The sequence below is a fragment of the Rattus rattus genome, chromosome 2 (assembly GCF_011064425.1).
Source record: "Rattus rattus isolate New Zealand chromosome 2, Rrattus_CSIRO_v1, whole genome shotgun sequence".
Classification (NCBI taxonomy): domain Eukaryota; kingdom Metazoa; phylum Chordata; class Mammalia; order Rodentia; family Muridae; genus Rattus; species Rattus rattus.
The window spans coordinates 136,649,103-136,669,352 of record NC_046155.1 but is presented as its reverse complement, the minus strand read 5'-3'; the positions used below and the strand labels follow the sequence as shown (position 1 = coordinate 136,669,352).

Genomic DNA, 20,250 nt, shown 5'->3' with positions numbered 1-20,250 from the left:
TGGAGGAGGAGTGGATCTGGGGGAGAGGGAAGGAAGGACAAGGGTAGGGAAATTGGGAGGCATGGAGAGGAGGCTACAGTAGAAATGTATGAGAGACAAATAAAACTACCAAGATGGCACCAAGTTATATGTAATGACATTATTACAGTATTACAGGTTTGGCTTTCGTTCTGTCAGTTGGAGTTTTGTTGTTACTGTTGTTTGTAGTGATGAGTATTGAACCCAGGGCCTTGCACAAGAGAGATGCATCTCCCAGTGTCACAGGGAGCTCGGTCAGGGCTGCCCGACCACTGATGGCTGTGATTCACAGGACGTGTCTCTGAATGCCTGCGACTCCCCACTCATCCAGCTCTCATGTAGGAAACACTGCTCTCTGTCACTGCAGGGCTGGCTGTTAAATACCACAGCCTTGTTCTCGCTCGATGGGTGTTTACGCTGCTCTCACTGTGTAAGAGCTAAGCGGAGACTTTCATTTAAATTCCAAGTGAACTCACTTGAAGAAATGGACATAGAAAAGCGCAAGCCAGTGGCTTCCTCCCACCACAGCAGCCCCACTGCCCAGTCTCTATTCTTCCTCCTCTTCCTCATGCCTTCTTTGTCCTTCTACATTGGGAAGAAAAAAGAACAGGATAGGTGGCCTCCCTCCTGGAGTAATGTCAGGATGAGCAGAAGCCATGTAACGCACCTAGCTTGAGTCTGCATATCCTTCCCTGAACATGTCCCTTCCCTTTTTCTCCTTGAGAGTCCACCCTCACCTTCATCTCCATTCTCACTGAGGAGGCCATCACAGACTGTCATACGTTTTGCTATAGTCCGCTCCTCGGCTCCAGACAGCCTCTGGTGTTTCTCTGGCACAGCCTCTGCTGCTTCGCCAAGTCATTTTTCCTACATGAACATTATCTTTCTAAACTGAAAAGCTTACTGTCTTAGTTTGGATTTTATTGCTACAAATAGGCAATAGTCACAGGAACCCTTATGAAAGAAAACATTCAATGGGGCTGGCTGAACAGATTCAGAGGTTCAGTCCATTATTGTCATGGCAGGAAGCATGACAGTGTGCAGGCAGGCATGGCGCTGGAGGAGCCAACAGTTCTACATCTTGATCTACAAGCTGTATCACTTGACTGTTGAGCATAGGGGACTTCAAGGCATGCCTCCAGAGTAACACCCTTCTTCCAACAAGGCCATGCCTCCTAATAGTGCCACGCCCTATGGGCCAAGCCTTCAAACACGTGAGTCTATGGGGGCCATATCTATTCAAACCACCACATTTATCAAATACCACTTTATCTAGAATGCCTTTGTTGCTCTTCTCCCATAGCCTCATCCTCCCACCTACAGCATCTGCCATCAGCCTTGCCCTCTCTCCCCCCTCCTCTTCCCAACACCCACTCCTTGTGACCTGCACAGCCCCAGCAGGGTGACTTGGCTACTAGGTTTGTCCCATGTGAGCTTCTACCCTGGCTCTTCACCAAGAGACTGCTCAGTCTTCTGGGTCTCAAGCTAAAGTGAGACTCTACCAGAGGCTTCTTGGATCATCCTCACAATCCTGGATAACCTCCCCTCTTAGGTATCCCAACGGACCCTGTGACCCTACATGGCACTCAGGTCCCACTGGAATTATCTGTCCTGACTTTCCCCCTTAGTACTTAAGAATGTATTAGACTGCAATAACAGGAGTATATAAGAGCTGATTGTGTATAATTATATGTACCCATACCTGTGTATGTGTGGCATTATGTGTATTTAAAATCAACAATTTTATGTATCTTTACACAGAGGTGACTGTATGTGTGCACACACATATAAATCATGGCCTTGCTTTACTTGTGTGACAGAGATGGACTGTGTAGCTGAGACTAGCCTAAAATACACTATGAAGCCCAGGCTGGCCTCATACTCATTATCCTCCTGCCTCAGCCTCAAGTCTGAGATTACAGGTGTGCAGTAACGTGCCCAGTAACAGAGATGAGTGATGGGCATTGGCAGTAGGTCATTCAGGCCCTCGTTTGTTAGTCTGTTTCTAGATGTTCCGGGATGCTGGACTTTCTTCGTGAGCACTCTCAGTTTGTTTGCAGGAAGGTCGCCCCTCCATACCCCACCATATTGGCATCCAAACTACTAGGAGTCAGGGAAAACCAGCATACAGCAGCCCTCCTCTTTAGCCTGGACACTTTCCAGTCAGAAGGAGGGCATGATCTCAAATGGTTTCCCTGGCCTGATCTGGCACTGTGAAATGAGTGTCGAGAAGTAAAGGAGGAGGTGCTGCACAGCAGAGAGGGCTGGGGCAGCCACATGACACAGAGGTGCTCGGAGGAGGGCAATAGGAGAAGAAGAGGCCAGCCAGAGAGTAAACAGAGGCTGGCCACATGGAATGGGGACAGGTGACTTTCTACTTGTCAATGTGGGTATCAGGGAAGTGGTGAAAAGTGCTGTGTCAGCAGAGTGACAAGACAAAAGCAAGTCACAGAGGATCATAGAGTGGACGGTGGGGTATGATGTGTATCTAGGACATTAAGTACTGTTTTTATATTTTAAGCTTCCCTGTTACAGTTACTAAGCAGAATATCAACATGGTCATTCAATTTCAAATGGACGGAACCAGCTAGTCTACAACCTGCTGGGAATCAGCTCGGACAGCCATTGGTATAATTTCCTTCTCTATGTTCCTATAAAAATCAACTGATCATATGCAGCAGATGTGCAGCTTGGGCTTCACATGGGTCCCCCAACAACTGGAGCTGGGCTGTCCCTGGCTGTGCTGCCTGACTGTGGATCCTGTTCCCCTAACTGGGCTGCCTGTCTGACCTCACTGGGAGAGGATGCCCCTAGTCCTGCAGTGACTTGATGTGTCTGGGTGGGTTGGTACCCAGGAGGAGCTTCCCCCTTGTCAGAGGAGAAGGGGGGCCTTATGAGAGGGGACTGCAGGAGGGAGCTACAGTTGAGATTTAAAATGAATAAATAATTATGTTAATGGAAAAAAGAAAAATATTTTCCAAAGAGGGAAAATTAGCTGATTAATTTTTATCAATATTGGTTAGGAAATGAGCTATTTCAGTTGACTCATATCTCTATTTGATAACTACACAGTTCAGCCAGTGCTCAGAATGCCTTCATGCTCTGCAGACAATTTGCCTGCACATGTTTTCCTTGGTTTGTTGGTTTTTGAAACTGACATACTTTGGAAATAAGCCTCTCGTGTCTCATAGGAGTTGTCAGCATACCCCAGGTAGGCATTTGTCCTGGCATTCCAATCCATTTGAGATCCGGGGGCTCTCGGAGGGTCTCTTGCTGCCTCGTGTCTGTGGAACAAAGTCCAGGATGGCAGAACAGCTTCAGCGTCTGACTGTCCTTCCCCCGGCTTGGTCTCTCTTTTCAAACCTGGTTGCTCTGGCTCGCTTCTCCAGATGAAGATATGTAAGAGGAGCTTCTCTGACAGGGCTCCTAGCTCGGGAGTAGAGTGACTGCCAAGCTTGTGAAGGTCCTGGGTTCTGTCCCCAGTGCTGCAAACAGATAATTAATTCATTAACCTTGCCTTATTCTGCACGCGTGTAATGCTGCTAGTTACAGGCTTCTACTCATGGTTCGGGGGTCATAGTAAATGTATAAGTATCTTGGGAAGCAATTATGACATTTAATCTCCCAAACAAAGAACATAATGAATGTAAACTCAACTCCCTAGTGTGCCGTTTCGAAATACTATGTAGCCTGGTGAGATAGACTGATGGGTATGTTTCCTACATTTAAGGATAGTCCTCTGTATTTTATCTTTGTGTTATATTTTATAAGTTATAAATGTATTTCATTAATACAATTGTGATATCCCTTTATGTTTTCTAATAGTTTCGTCATTACATAGAAAGGCTATATTTACTCAAGCTTGTTCATTTATCTCCAGTTTACTAGTCATGAAACGCTGTCTATGTCTGCTTTCACCATCCCTGTAAGGATGGAGGAGGGTACCCCACCCAGCCTCAGGGTGGAGTTCTCTCTGTGACGGTGAGCAGAAATGAGATGGCGTTCCTGAGACAGAGTTCTTCACTTGTGAGGGGGTGGAGGGAGCATTCCAGAATATCACGAAGTTTGCAGTGTGCCTGTTCATCCAGCTGGTGGCAAACAGGTTGTTTGCTGACATCTTAGAATCCAGCCTGCGGAACTGGAGTGTAGAACACCGGCTTAGTCTGTATGAGGCCCTGGGTTCCGTCCCCAGACTGTAGATCTGCCCACTTACAGCACTCTCGGCAATCACTTATGCCCGTGTGTTCAGGTCACAACCTTGTGGTAATCTCCCCCTTTTAATTTTTTAATTCCATATGTAATTCGTCCATGCCTAGAGCTTGCTTTGATTGAGCGTGCAAACACAGATGAGTGTTGCAGGAAGTCTGTTTGTGAATCAGGAGGCCCAGCACGTGGAAGTACCAGGTTAGTCCGGAAATAGAGGGATGAGAGGCATGGGAACAAGGGCCTTTCTTGTAGTTTCTGTGAGAAAGAGGGGACAGGGTACACAAGCATGTTTGGGATTGGCTAGTCTCAGTGTCAGCAGGCTCCAAGGGTAGAAGCCATGCTGAGTTGTAGGTGTCCTAGCATCGGCAGAGTGTAACAGCCCAGTGGAGGTAGGGTGTGCCATGGAGGTCTGCAGAGGGGAGCCCAACCTCTCCTCTCCAGGAGGCAGAACCTCACACACAGCCAACAGGGAACGGTGAACCCTCCTCTGTTGTGAATGGAGCCCAGCCAGGTTGCTTTCTTCATCTTATTTAATGGTTTAGGCTTGAATTCTGTGTTGTTATAAGGGCAGGATCATATTGGTGTTGGTGTTGGTGTTGGTGTTGGTGTTGGTGTTGGTGTTAGTATTGGTATTGATATTGTCTGTTGTTCGGTGGCCATTAAAACTAGCTTTGCTTTAGGTGTGAATTTTTTGTTTTTTGGCAGTGCCACATATTAAACCTAAGAATTTGGGCATGTTCCCCCAGTGTTTTGCCTGAGCTGCATCCACAGCTTCCACACACACACACTTTCTATTTTGAGGTAGTCTCAGGGAGCTACCCAGACTAACCTTCAACTCCCTTTTTATCCAGGCAGGCCTTGAACATGTAATCCTCCTGCCTCAGCCTACCAGGTAGCTGGGATATCAGACCTGCACCACCATGGGTCTCGGGTCTCTTACATACAACAGATATTCATTCTGTTTCCTCAAATGCTGTGTTAAGCCTACTCCCATGATGCTGTGGGAGACAGGATTGGTTGTATCAGGCATTCTACGAATATCAATCGGCATGTTTTCTTAAGCTTTTTATCTCAAAATTTCTTTCAAGTATTTAAAAAGCTTGCATCCACTTACCAATAGTTACTTTTATATCTGCTTTTTGTTCTCTCTTCTCTCTTTTCTTTAAACAGTTAAGTTCATTTCCTGTTGTATGTCTCAGTATTGCTCTATCCCTCCTCCTCTCCTCCCTCCCTCCTCTCTAATTTAGAACCCCTGAGTTCTCCAGCATAGATGGGCTCTTGAAGAGATCTTCCAGGCTGCATCATGTCATGGGAGGACTGTGTGTGACTGTGTGTGTATATATGTATGCCATGAGCATGTGTATATTTGTACATGTGTATACATGTGTCAATACATGTGTGTTTGTGTGTGTCTATATACATGTTTGTGAACATGTGTATTTTTGCATGTGTGTTCATGTGTGTGCATGTGCACAAGTGTTCTCATAAAGTTACCAGAATTCAGTTGTGAGGACTCCACACTAATGACCTAATGTATTTGTCTCCAAATGTTCCACCTCAGAACATTACTGTCAGATTAGGTTTCCACCCGCTTAGTACTTTGACATAGACCTGGGAAAGGGGACCATTTTCATTCCAGAGCCGCAGTCCCCAAAATCAGTATGTGGCATTGTGTGTAACGTCTCAGTAGTTCAGCCATGCTGCTGTTCCTCAAACCTGACCTGTAAGACTTCCCAGTTCCTTTTTAAGTTCTCAAACCAGTGCTCTGTTCCTGAATTTCCTCCTCTGGTACACCTCTCACTAAGCAGTACACTTGGTGGCCAATAGAGACATAATGTTTACAGAGGGTGTGTGTGTGTGTGTGTGTGTGTGTGTGTGTGTGTGTGTGTGTGTCTGTGTCTGTGTGTCTGTGTGTGTGTGAGAGCGCACACACGCACATGCGTATGTATGCTCTACGTTCAGACACTGCTCATCAACATGCTGACTGGCACCTTTTCTCCAGGAAAATCCTGGAGACATGGATTCCTCCATGTCTGTTATAATCTCTTGTCGATTCTCATCCACAGGTAAAAACTGGGACCTGACAGCTGCGCTAAGCGACTATGAGCAACTCCGACAGGTGCACACAGCCAACCTGCCACATGTGTTCAACGAAGGGAGGTGTGCCAAGCAGCCTGAGCGAGAGCTACCCCAGCCTGGGCACAAGGTGGAGCGGCCTTGCCTGCAGAGGCAGGACGATATTGCCCAAGGTACCAGGAAGGGGCTTGCCAGTGTGAAGAACAGTGTGGTCAACATCACCACGCGAGGCAACCCAACCCTCAGTGCCTTGCTTCTCACAGTAGGCTAAAGTGCAACATCTGTGGCCTCGTCTCCTCTGAAGTACAGGAGACTGTGACTGCAGCCTTTAGAGGCCAGTAGCCTGTTGGAGCTTCATTCCTGCTTTTTCTGACAGGCTTCTCTAGTCCTCCAGTTACTTCTCCAGCTTGTTCTCCGAGTCATTCAGTAGCAGATTCAGTGTTCTATGAGTTTATCTTTATTGTTCTTTTTCAGCATCAGACTAAGATACACTTATAACAGTGATTATATAAAAGGAAGCTTGAAGTTTTTGTCTCACCTCCTAGCTCTTGCTGTCTCACTAACCACTGATCAGCCAAGCCTATTTTCTTCTGCTGCTAAGCTTGCTCAAGATGCAAACACATAAGAGTCAAGGAGACGTGTAGTTTAGAAATCGCTTACTTTCCTGGGCAGTAAGGGCCAGTACATTCCCTTGGTTGCTACATTTTGTTACACTGTATATTCAGACCTTCTGTGTAAGTGACCACCCTGGTTCTTCTTGGAATTTTTGTTGCCATTTGTTTCCCTTGACTGCCCCCACACACATACACACATAATAAATATCCTGAGGTGGGTCTGTCCAAAGGCTCAGTGGGTAAGAACACTTGCTGCTCTTCCGGAAAGACCTGAATTCAATTCCCAGAACCCACCTGGCAGCTGACAACAATGTAAGTTCAGAGGATCTGGTGCACTATTCTGGCCTCATAGAGCACCAGGTACACATACATGCATGCAGGCAAAGCACTCATATGTGATTATAAAAATCTTTAAATAAATGCTTAGTCTTATACATCTCAGGCTGCTGCTTCCCTCCCCGCAGGCTGGTGCCGTGCAGTGAGCTTGTATGGTTTCCCACAAATGTCTTCCTGATGATGATTTTGCTCACTGCATGCAAACCCAGTGTTGTGCTCAGCTTCTGCCAGCTCTGCATGTGGCTATGGCTTTGCCTGGTTCCATATCTCGAAGGGTGGAGCCTGGGATCTTGTTTTAACTTTAATATTATGGCTTGCTTGCTCGGTGGCCTTCTCCTGTGCTGCATGCCTGTTTCCTCGTGTGGTTCATTTTTCCATCCATCAGTGAACTTTTTCTTATCAACTTATAAGAGGAAAGCACAGGATTTCTACCCATGCCCATGTGTATCTGGGTCACTTACCTTATGGCTTTGTGTGTTCAAAGAGTTTGCCATACAGCAATGTTAACATGATTAATGCCTCAGCGTATGTCCTCGTCTCTGGATTTGGAAATAAAATACATGGTTAATAAACCTTTTTCCTATTGTTTGGCAATTTAGTCCTCTGGTGTTTCCATCCATTTGAAAAATCCCTTATAAACAATAGCAAAGGCTCTATGCCGCTGTCTTCTGGAGAGAGTGCTACCTCCCTGGATAGCGATCAGATCACCTTTCCCCTCTGGACCAAATGCCATATTTTAAAGTTCCAGCCATTGCAAGATCTATTTGTGGACCCTGTGTGTGTAGCATGCAACTGTCTAGCTGTTCCCCTAGAGTCTCTCTGTTTCCTGTACGTTATTCTCTAATGCAAACCCCCTGCCTTTCCAAGCATGCTTACTACATTTATGTAGCTATGCTTCCATGTAACCCTTATTGCAATTCTAATTATAATTTAATGGGCTCCCATTTTTTCAAGTTGGCATGCTTCTTGTAGCCAATACTGTTGCTCTCCACATGTTTGTATTCTGCTAAGGCTAGACACTGGAGAAAGCAGGTCATTCTGTGCTTGCCTATCTTCCAAGCATCCAGATAAATACGCTGTTATCATCCCAGAGGAGTCATATCATCTAAGAGCACTTGCTATCTTGTTTACAGTTAGATATAATGATCTCTTGTTATTTGCCATTTTAATTAAAATATAATTATATCATTTCCCTCCTCCATCTAACCCATCTCATTTCTCTTCTCATTTCCCTTAAATTCATGGCCTCTTTTTTCTTTATTATTGATGTACACACACACACACACACACACACACACACACACACACAAATACATAAACACAACTGGCTAAGTATGTTTAGTATTGTTTATATATACATGATATCATGGCTGACCACTTAGTTTTGGATAACCTAAATTAAGGGGCCCATCCCTCCAGAGGAATAGTTCTCCTGTTCTGAGCATTGAATACAGAGAGTGTGTGTGTGTGTGTGTGTGTGTGTGTGTGTGTGTGTGTGTGTTACTTAGGCCTCATGTATACTAGAATTACAGCCCCAATTCCAAGTATAATTCTTGAAGGCAATTTACCGTGAGATTTTATTTTATCATCCAAAGCAATCTTTCTCAAGTGGGGATTTTAACCCATTTAGTTTACTTTAATATTTCATATCTATACCTCTCCTATGTATAGTGTATACCATATACACACTCTAACTATTTAAAAGTAGAAATACTTTATGTTGCATACTTCATTTGTCAAGCTTCTTATGTTTTTTTTTTCTTTCTGGATGATTGGGGTTCTTTTTTTCCTAATATTTAAAGGCTGTCTGTTCAACTTTTGGTCATCTGTCAATCCCCACTGTCCTTTTAATGCCCGTGTCTGTGTTTATGTTTTCTTTCTAAAATCTATAAGCACTTTACCTTACCCTAGGAACTGTGTGTGTCGCATGCTCCTAACCCCTCCCGCCTCCATGGCCCCACATTTCTGCTCTTTTCTGCTGCTTGTGTTTATTTAGGCAAAAGCTGGCTTCCTTACTTGTTCATCATGTGTGGTGACAGACATAGCTACAACCCCATTAGATCATAATGAAGCCAAACAAATTTTACCACCAAGCCATGCCATAAGACGTCGCTCAGGGTTTGGCTGATGCTGGTGGGAACAGACCTGCACTACTGGTTTCATGACAGTACAGTGTGTCATCATGTGTCCTCTTGTACATGGAAGCACCAATAATAATAATTGGTGCCAGCAGGAGTATCACCAGTCTGCATGTATTATTCCCTGTACTGTGTTTTCTATTGTTATCTTGCCAACCAAATGCTTTCCTGTAAGAGTCTGCCAGGTGACACTGGCTGCCACCTCAGCACTAACCCTGCCTCCTGGTGGCATAAAGAGGCCACACTGAAAGCCTGGGCTGGGCCACCCAGGTCTGTGTGAGGCCACTACAGGAAGTCACAGAGAGACACATTTCTCAGAAGGCATCTGTCCATTAAGAGTCAGGTAGCTACATTCATTTCCCTCTTGCAAAGAGAATGTTTCCCTTCAATTCTTACTTTTGCAGAAAACCTCTTAAGCCTTTAGTACCTGAAAAGGTTTGCACGACCTACTACAATTTTGTTAGTGGAACAGAACTCCCCAGCTCACATTGATTTCCTCGAATCTTCTATGACCTTCCTCGGTTGTCTCCTTGAAGCTCTTCACATCTTCTAAGAGACATGCTCACCCTGGTACTCTAACCTCCTTCTTCTTCCTGTGTGTTCCTGTGAGTCAGCACTTTCCCTCTCATTCCAAATTATTTCTTAGGATTTATTATTAGTGTTTCACGCTCCAATGTTCTCTGCATTTCTCTGAATACTTGGCTAGGTTCATTTATAAACTCAGTCTATTCGGCCTGATTCCTGTAATGTAAGGACTTTGTTTACTTTTTTATATGTGCCTGCCTTCCTCAGATGCTTCCTCCATTTTGCTGTGAGCACCTGGTGCTACCATTATCAACGCCTCAGACAAAATGCATCAGGAATGCCTCAGGCAAGAGGCAGGCAGCATGGGCTCTAGCTGGTCCCCAGCAGGGTGTGAAAGGGCTGCAAGCTGACCAGCCCTGAGTCTTTCACCTGTGTTTGACACACAACAGTTGCACATATTCATAGGGTGCTGTGGAGTTTCAGGACATAAGAACGATATGTAATAACCGCTGAGGGGCTAGCACGTCTGTCATCCCACGCAGTTTTCACTATTTGTCCAGAACACATTCAAAATGTTTATTCTGGTGACTTTGAAAAGTACAGTAAGTTGTGAACTGTGGTCACTGAGCTATGAAACATTAGGCTTTATTCCTCCTAGCCACGTTCCCAGGCACCAACCCCAGTTCCTCCCCTCCCACCTTTCGCGCCCTACTTTTTCACCCTGGCTCTACATAATCACTTTCTTTTGCCTCTGCCTGTGAGCCACATCTATGGATTTGCCTGGCTTATCTCACATAGGTTCCTCGGGTTCATCCGCACTGTCATAAGCGACACAATTTCATCCTTTTTATGAATTAGTCCCATTCCCTTCTACATACATGCTCATTTTTACCTATTCTGCTGACAGACACTGTGTTCCTTCTGTTCCTTAACTGTTGGGAATCACACTGTAGAGCATACGGGAGAACAGATATGTCACATGAATTCTCTTCTCTTTGGATACACATCCAATATTAGGATTACCGAGCTTTAAGTATTTAGACTTAGGCTTAACACTCCCCTTCCTTACAGTTGGGTTTCTCCTCAGGGAAACTTCCACAACTACTGTTATAAAAATTGCTTATTTCTAAGGGCAAACTCAAATTGTGGCCAGTGCCCAGCTACTGCATATTGGAGAAAGGAGGGGAAACAGTGCCTGTTGTTGTTGGAGTGCCTTGGTCATGATGTCAACGATATGAGCTATGTGCAAGACGCAATGGGGGGCATCTCCCAGTGACGGACAACCCAGACTTCCCATTCCATCTTTCTTATTCCTGATGGCCTCTGTGCTTTCATTTCTCTTTTTGATTTTCCTCAAAATATAATATAACCTAATCATATTGTTTCAGAATGAAATATAAGTGAATTGAAGCCATTCATTCTGAAGTATGCAATCTCTATACCTTTCTGTTCATTTGAATGGGAAAAATGGATGGGTTGTCAAGGCAAGCTTCTGCTTGCCGGTCTGTTTTGACAGAGTTGCATGAATGCCATTTCTGGCCGCTGATGTTACAAATGAGGCTATGTAGGAAGTCCCGCTCTGAGGAAGGCAATGGCTGCTATATTCCCTGCACCAATGATGCTAGCCTAAAATGAGGTGAACCACCTTAGGACTCAGGGTGTAACACTCGGGAGTTTGACACAGGATTCTGACCACAGTCTCACTCAAACACTAAGAGTCCTTTATCCCTAAAATGAATAAGAGGACTTCGGCTGTAAGAAGTCCCATCCACAAGCACTGACTCTGTAGTGACTGTCCCTACTTCAGATGCTCCAAAATTGTTGTTTAGGGCCAGTGTGCACCTGTAATCCCTGCACCTGAGGGCTGAGACAAGAGGAGGGTAAATCAAGGCCAGCCTTGGCTCTGTAAAAAAACACACTTCTTTTTATGTTAATGTTACCGATTAAACACTAGTCTCCTCTTTAAAGCATGTTTTACTGCACCAAGGGAACAGATGCATCCACTTTAGATTACCCAAGTTCCAATATACTTCAGACATCCTCCTCTGTGTTTCTCATTCTTTGGGCAGAAATTCCACAGAGAATAAAACAGAATAGACCATGGTACCAGAGATTTCTGGGACAAAAGAACATGCAGATGGACAGGAAGCATATACAACCTCCATCTGTGTGTCCCCAGGATGCCCGCATGGGAAATGCTCATCAGAGAAGCATAAATACCATAAACAAGTGTCTGGGAAGCCTGGCCACAGCAGAGCAACCTATGCAGGATGCTACTTGCTTTAAATTCATAAATGCATGAAAACAAAGATGGCCTCCCAGGTCCCACTCTGGAAGAGAAGGCAGCTCTGGGAGTGGAGTTAAATGGAGCTCAAGACCACAACAAGCCCTGTTGCTCTGTCAGTGGTCCCGCAACTCAGCTAAGGAAGAACCACACACCAGGTTTACTCCAGCAGCAGGCAGCCTGCAAGCTAGAAGATAAAAAGGCTGATGTGTGAAAGATGTGAATGTGAGCGTGTGTGTGTGTGTGTGTGTGTGTGTGTGTGTGTGGTATGCATTTGTGTTTCTATATGTGTAGAGTATAGTGTGCACATAGCTGTACCTGTGCATAGTGTATCCTGTGTATTCATGTTATATACTTACTTTGTAAATATTATATAGCATAAGCAGTATATGCGTATCCATGATTGTGCGTGTATAGCATGTACACAGTATATAGTACATTTCATGAGTATATGTTTGTCATATATGTATCCATATTTGTAGTATCCAGTACTCCAGTACATTTGTGTACCTGTGTATGTGTGTATATATGTATGCATATATGTGTGCATGTATGCATATATGTATTCATCTCTATGTAAACTATATAGTGTGTGCTTTGAATATGTGTTTAGAAATGAATGTATTGTCTAAAAATGTCATGTTGGGGCTCTAAAGATGCTTCAGTGGTTAAAGCACTTGTTGCCCTTGCAGAGGATTTCCCAGCTCCCACATGGTCGTTCACAACCATCCATACTCCAGTTTCAAGGGATCCAATGTGCTCTTCTGGCCCGCTCAGGCACCAAACACACACACATAGTACACATACATACATTCAGAGAAAATACACATAAAATGAATAAATCTAATTTTAAAAATAAGTAATGAAGTGTCCTGTGTATTTAAAGATATATTTACTAGTAGTTCTGTATAATGTGTGCACATATGTATGCAATGTGCATATTTACATGTAGGTGTGTATTTGTTTTGTACAATGTGTACATACATCACACTTATCTATTAGATATGTTTGCACATATGTGTGTTTACCATGTGTTCATACATGTATTACATGTGTATATGTGGAGGGATTTGTATGTTGTACATTCATAATGTATTTATCTATATCCATGTGATCTCATATGTGTGTGCATATGTGTGGGATATGCTGTGTGTACGCGAGGGCTCTAGCATGGCTGCATACACTCTCAGAGCCACATTTACATGGTCCCTGAGGCTCTCCTTTCTTCTCATCAGCAGAGAAGCGCCTTTCCCGGGGGATCTCCCATGCCAGCTCAGCCATCGTCTCCCTGGCCCGATCCCACGTGGCCAATGAATGCAACAATGAGCAGTTCCCACTGGAGATGCCCATCTACACATTCCAGCTGCCGGACCTGAGCGTGTACAGTGAGGACTTCAGGAGCTTCATCGAACGGGACCTGATTGAGCAGGCCACTATGGTAGCTCTGGAGCAAGCAGGTGAGTGTCGTCGACTACCTTCAGGTCCTGTTGCTTAGCACCCCTAGCCCCACTCACGCCCACCCCTGTGTAGCAGCCTGGTCCTCTTTCCCCGTTGAGCAGGAGGAAGATCGGGGTTCTTGGGATTTGCCATTGGAATTCACCATTTGTGCCAACCTACTCTAAAAATCATTGTCATGGAGCACTGGCTGGGTGTGGGCCCAGTGAGCAGGGGATGCTGGTGCCTCTCAGGTCATTTCCCTTCTTCCTGAATGCCATCTTTCCCTTGTAAATAGGCACTATTGCTTGGCCCTGCTTCTCTCTTCTGCATCCCTCATCCCCATGGGAGCTGAAGAAGAAGAAATATGGTTGAATTAGAAAAGCGGGAGAGCCTGTCACCTCCTATGTACATAGCAAGTCCTGTACCCAGACCAACAACTTCCCATCTGCAAAGGGGACAGCGCTGATGGCCAGGGGTAGCTCTGTGAAGGCAGGCATGTGTCACATTTTCTGACCGTCCCAGTCTTTCTGGCCTCCCAGTGGAGGAAACACAGACGTGGCTTGAGTCTCCTTGTGTCTCAGATGCCAGATGTGTTGTCCTCTTTGAGTTTTGCATGAATTCAGTTGACTCAAAGCAAATGTCTGGATAGATGTAAATTCTTCCTGAGACAAGGTAACACCATCATCATCACTTGCATTATAAACAATTGCAGAATTGAACATCAAAGGGCTTCTCAGATTTATATATGCAAAAGAGTATGTCCTTCCCAAGCACCTCCCAGGGGCTGCACTACCAGCATGTACTGAGAGCCAGTCCCCAGCAGTGGTTCCTGCTGCTTCTCAGGGAACAGCACTACAAGGCCTTCTGATTCCGACTTGGCATTCAGCCAGCCCTGCCATGCCAAGCCTCCATTTCCAGAGGCCTGACTATGGGGGTGACTTCTGGCAGCCTGTCCCAACAGAGAAGGGACGGAAACCTCATAGGTGTGATGTCTTAGCAGATAGCAGAAAAGGTGTTCTGCTGAGAGCTTCTGTCAGCAGTAGGCTACTAGGAAGTGGAATTCAGCTCTTGACCAAGATACAGTGAGCATTGTCACACATCTATATCTCAGAAAAAGATACGAGTGGGATCCACATGTGGATTGGACATTGGTAGTCAAGATGCTGGCATAAGAGAAGACTAATGAGATGGCAGGATTCAGAAAAGGGTACATGTACCAAGCAGTGTGCAGGGTTTAAGGACACCAAAGGATAGTGGCGTGCCAACTAGTAGCCTATTGAGGCCATTGCTACCCTTGTACCTTGCTCAGAGAGGAAGGATAAGTAATTTTGTGGAAAGAAACATGGCCTTGGGGAGAGAAGACGTCAGAGAAATAGACTCCAACCACAGTCTTCCTCCACCGTGCAGATTAGCCAGTACATCACACTGGCAGAAAGACAGTGCTCAGGTGACTGTGGACACGTCTGTTCAGGGCACACTCTGGTTGCAGAGCTGTGAGCACAAGCGTGGCAATGTAGGTCTTAAGGCAAAGAGAAAGCACACAGAGGGTGGATATCTTGGGCATTTTGGCCGGCTCACAGCTGCAATTGGGGAATTGTTCACTGGCACAAAAAGGGCTGAAGATCATGCTCTGAATAGGACCCATCACACCTCTGGCATCCTTCATATTGCAAACAGGACATGGTTGTGGAGCGGGCAAAGCAAAGTGGTCCCTGGGCCAATGCAGCATGACCTCACGCAGCCTGCCAACCGTCTGACTCCTCGGGACTTCTGTCCTCTGCCCTTAGTCAAGGGCTGCCACAAAACTCTCTCTGAATTCTGATTCTCCCAGCCCCAACACCTTTGAGTGAGGAATCCGCTGCAGCTCCTGCACCTTGGTTCTTACTATCCTACTGATGAGGGAGGTAGAGCTGAACCTTAAACACAGGTGACACGAGTTGAGGGGCCAATTCTCCCCAGCCCTATAATCCTGGGATTACAAACGAATTTCAACCCATGACTGGCTGACCTGGTCTTCACTGGCTAAATGAACCATCTGCGAGAGAAAGGGAAATGCTTTCCATGCGTTAGTAGCAGTCCTGCGGTTGAGAACTCAAGGATGCATCCTTTGTTCCACTGCGGGACCTTACCGTATCCACACATACCACTCAGAAGCGAAGAGTTTGGGAAGGCACAGCCCTCATCTGGGAGATGACTTCCACATGGACAAGGTGTCATAGGGTCCTTCAGTATATCTGTGGGCCAAAGGACAGAGACATGGCTATATAATCATGGTGTCTACAGACACAGGGGATTAGAGATAACATAGATATTGAAAATGCCTTAAAATTGGCACCACGCCTGCTCCCAATGGAGGATACCAGGACTGGAGGGGGTCTCCTGAGAAAGTCTGAGATTTGATGAAGGTGCCCAGGCTTTGAAATCGGCCTGCCCTGGCTCTGGTTTCCCATGAGCTGGTAGGGCTTGGTGAAAGTTGCTCAACCTTGCTGCACCTTTCACCTGAACATCACTTTAGTAGCAGCTGTCAAATGAAGACAGTCACCCCAGTTACACCTGGATATGCTGCCTCAAAATTCTTGTGCAGGTTAAAGTCTGTTTCCACAAAGCAAACAGATGAAACTCTACCCTGGAGCTGATCGTATTCTGGTATGGAAGAAAAGAGCCAGGCAATACATGTTAAATGAGTAGTGAGTGAGGGCTGCTCTAGAGATGCTAGGGGCCAAGGTAAGTGGGCATAGGTAGGAGGAAGGGGCCGGTACAAACCAGAGGGAAGAGGGAGCTTGGGAAGCGGACAGAACATACTATCCCAGGCTGGACGTAGTTCAAGAAGTAACAGGAGCTGTGTGCACAGGCACAGCAGAGGCTAAAGGAGTGGGGAAGACAGTCAAATGGATGAGATTCAGAGTCTAGGGAAGCACTCATGTTCTAGGGTCTTAACTGTAAGTGGAATATGCAGCCTCAAGAAGGTTTGGGGCAGGAGAGTAGCAGATCTTGATTAGCATCTCATGAATTCTGGGTATCTGCCAAGGATGGAGTGAGAAGTTGTAAAGAGGAAAATCGGGAAGAACGGGAAAGATGGGTGCTCTAGTAGATGATGGCAGCAATGGGAGGGGTGAGAAGTAGGTAGATAACAAAACGGAGTGTAAAACAAAACAAACCAGGGTGGGTTTCAGATCTGCAGGCCTTAATGAGGGAGTGGCTGGAGCTGTGATAGAAGACTTAAGTATGCCCAAGAAGGCTGCCTCTCTGTGTGAATAGGTGACATGCTGGCAGCAGACGGTAGTTAAGAGGCTTCGCTGTCAGGCAAAGCCCGAGATTCCTGTAAGGTTGCTGGAGAGTCAAACCAGTGACTCTGAGATTAGGGAGAGATCTAGGCTAAGAGAATCAACATGGGAGTTTATGGTGTATAGTAAAATTTGTGGAGCGGGTTAATCTCCGCAGGGAATCAAAGGATGGAGCCCCTGTCACCACTATGTGTAGGATGAGGATTCTGTATGATTCTGATGCAAAGACAAAACTAGTCTCCAGCTAGGGTTTTCCAGCACTGAGAGCCTATGAATGGGAGAAGAATCCAAAAATAGATGGAGAATGTACAATCTAATAAACTGAGAAAACCAGTGGCTAACAGCAGCAAAATTAAAAGGGAGGGAGCATGCCAAACAGGGAGGACCCATGATGCCATGAGCCATGTGCACTAGGAATTGCCCAGTGAGTTTGTCTGCGTTCTCTGCACTTCTATTATTTCTACATAAGTATAAGTGAGCTTTGTTTTGCTATAATGAAATACCTGGTTTAATCAGAATGCTAAAGTTAAAGGTTTGTTTTGACTTACCTTGGAGAACATCTCTGCCCATGCTCACGTGGTCCTTGTCTTAGTTACTTTTCCCATTGTTGCAGTTAAACATCCTGACAAAAGCAGTGTAAGAGAAAAGAGTGGTTTGATTTTAGCTCAGAGGTCTAAGGTTCTGTCTTTCATAGTCGGGACATCCCAGTACCTAAGCTCCAGGCAACAAGTCAAAATGTGTCCACACTCAGGGATCAGAGAGATGAACAAATAATTCAGCTAGCTTTCTTTTTATGCAGTCCAGGACCCAAGGCCAGGTTTAGGGTGTGTCTTGATGTCTTATCTCCCTCAATTAACCTAATGAAATTGTCCCCAGAGCCTAGCCTAATATGAATAATTTCATACAAGTATTCCTCCATGGAATTGCAGAATTCCTCTCGAGGGTGATAACAGATCCCATCAAGTTGTCATTCGCCTGTAATCATCACAACCCCTCCCTTTATCAGCTTGACACCCAAAGCTCACACCCTTAAGCCATTACCTTCTGTACCTTGCCCCCATAATCTCATGACCATCTTAAATAACAAGTAACGAAAATGCATGCAGTCCAATGTCTTTAAAATTTCCAACACTCTTTTTAAAGAAAACCCCGTCTCACCTAAGACTTAAGGCCGCCTCTTAGCTGTGTCTTCCTATAAAATCAAAAATAACTCATATATTTCCAGCATATAATACACAAGGTAAATAGCCCTATTTCAAGACAGAAGAATGGGGACATAGAAAGGAATGATCAGACCAAAGCACAACCAAAATACAGCAAGAAAAACACCGGATTCCACAGCTGTGCGGCTGTCTAGCAGCACCCCTCCAGCTCTGTTCCCTGTAGCATGTGTGTCCTTTCTCTTAGGCTGCCTTCACACCATCTTTCCTCAGAAGATGTCCTGACGTCCTGGCTTACAGTTCCAAGCTCTTCTATATCCCACTCAGGACAGGATCCATCACCCTAAGACCCATGGGCTCAGGCTTACCCAGAGCAGTGGCCTCAGTTCCTGTACCAGTTTTCTTAGTTATTTTTCTGTTTTTCATTGTTGTGAAGAAATATACAGCATCACAAAAGTGAGCTGTAGAAGAAAGGATTTGTTCTGGTGGAGATGTTGCACCTAGTCAAAAGAAAGAGCACAAGGTCACTACCTGCACAGAACCTCCAGGGACCTAAGACATGCAGACATGGAGCAAAGGACTGAGGTCCCGGAAAGCAACTCCCACAGAAGCATTTGAAGTGGTGTAAGAGGCCCTGGGTTGCGCTGTGCTCCTAAGATATGATGAGGAATCACAGGGACTCATGACAGGAGTTCCCCTGGCGTAAATAAATCCTCTTCATAAGGGATTGTCTGCTTCGTTTTCTTCCATGAAGTGCCTCAGTGGGTGACAGGCAGAACAGCATCTTACTTAAACTGTGTGATAAACATCGGGTGCAAATCGCCCATTGGTCGGTCCTGTCATCACGTGAATTTGAGGTACGTTGCTCAGCAAAGTCAGAACAAATGACCAAAGGCTCCACATGGCACATGGCCTCACTGGCCTTTGATGGTGTTCTTTTGTCACTGCCATCGCTGCAGGGGCTCAGGTGCTGAAGATTACCCCCATACCAGCTCGTGGGCCCCTTTGCCTGTTCTCAAGTGAATTAGTTATGTGAGGACACATGAATGGGAATGGGAATACTGAACCATGGACTCTTTGGGAAGCTCTCTAATTCCACTCCCTGTGTGAAGATTTCCCTTTCCAGGGTTTCAGGCAGATGCTAGAACAGCAGTGGCTGGCTCAACTTCTCCTAAGATGCTCCTGATTTACAGCCCCAAGAATTGGATCAACTGAGTAAGAGTCTGCTCTTTGGAAGTCAGCTTGAGTCAAGCCACTAGCCAAGCCACGGTCAGCCAGATGCTCTGGCTGGCTGCACCACCTGTAAATCCTATTCTACATTAAAAGTGTTTATTTTTACCCAGCAAGGAGAAAGGCAAATACTTTTGGCACCTTTCCAGTCTGTCATCCCCATGTCCTTCCCAATACCAAGTACTGGCAGAGAGCTGCAGGACAGAGTCACAAAGTCATAGGTGGGTAGGTGGGGTTCCAGAGCCCATCTCAGACCCCTTGTCCTGGAGGATCAAAGCTCAGGGACATAGGGCCCCCGGTGGGCAAGGCTACCCGCAACTCAGCATTGTGTCTCACCACAGTGAAGAGTCTTGCCACGGCCAGCAGAGTCGTCACCGTGACGGCCGAGCAGATGCTGAACATATTCCTGGTGCCCGTCTTCCCATCGCTGTCATGGAGGACAAGGAGCCCCAGACAGGCCAGTAAATGCAGGGACACTCAGAACCAGTTGAGAACATTGTCCTGCTCTGTCTCAGGGATCACTTTCCTTTGCAGGAAGCTCATGCTGGGAAGGTAGAGCCCACAGGCCAACTCAATAAGTAAAAGGGCCATGAAGGTTTCCACTGGGTTTCCTTGGCCTGGGCTGGTGGAGAAAGTCAACACCAGGAGAGAAAAGACAACAATGAGGACAGCAAGGGAAAGTAGGTGCATGGGTTGAAGATGGTACCTCTTGGAGGTATCGATGCAGTACAGGGAAGAACCCAGAAGGCTGGCAGCCATGAAGCTGGAGAACACAATGCCCAGTGGGGCCCCATGTGGGTCCAGAATGGGTGTCCAGAGGAAAAAAAATGAACATAACACTCTCAAACAGGACTTGTATGACACCCAGAGCAACACCCGGCAGTCAGACAAGAGGCAGCGCAGACCTCCAGCACAGGTCTTGGAGAAGGCACGCTGACGGTC

General features: G+C 45.9%; 1 protein-coding gene across 1 annotated transcript in view; it reads left to right on the top strand.

Annotated features, from left to right (window-relative positions):
- Otud7a (OTU deubiquitinase 7A) overlaps positions 1–20,250 on the top strand; it is a 99,900-nt gene that overhangs the window by 27,974 nt on the left and 51,676 nt on the right. The window contains 2 exon segments of the mRNA XM_032893474.1: positions 6,291–6,473; positions 13,436–13,654. Of these exon segments, the coding sequence (XP_032749365.1) occupies positions 6,291–6,473; positions 13,436–13,654 (402 nt within the window).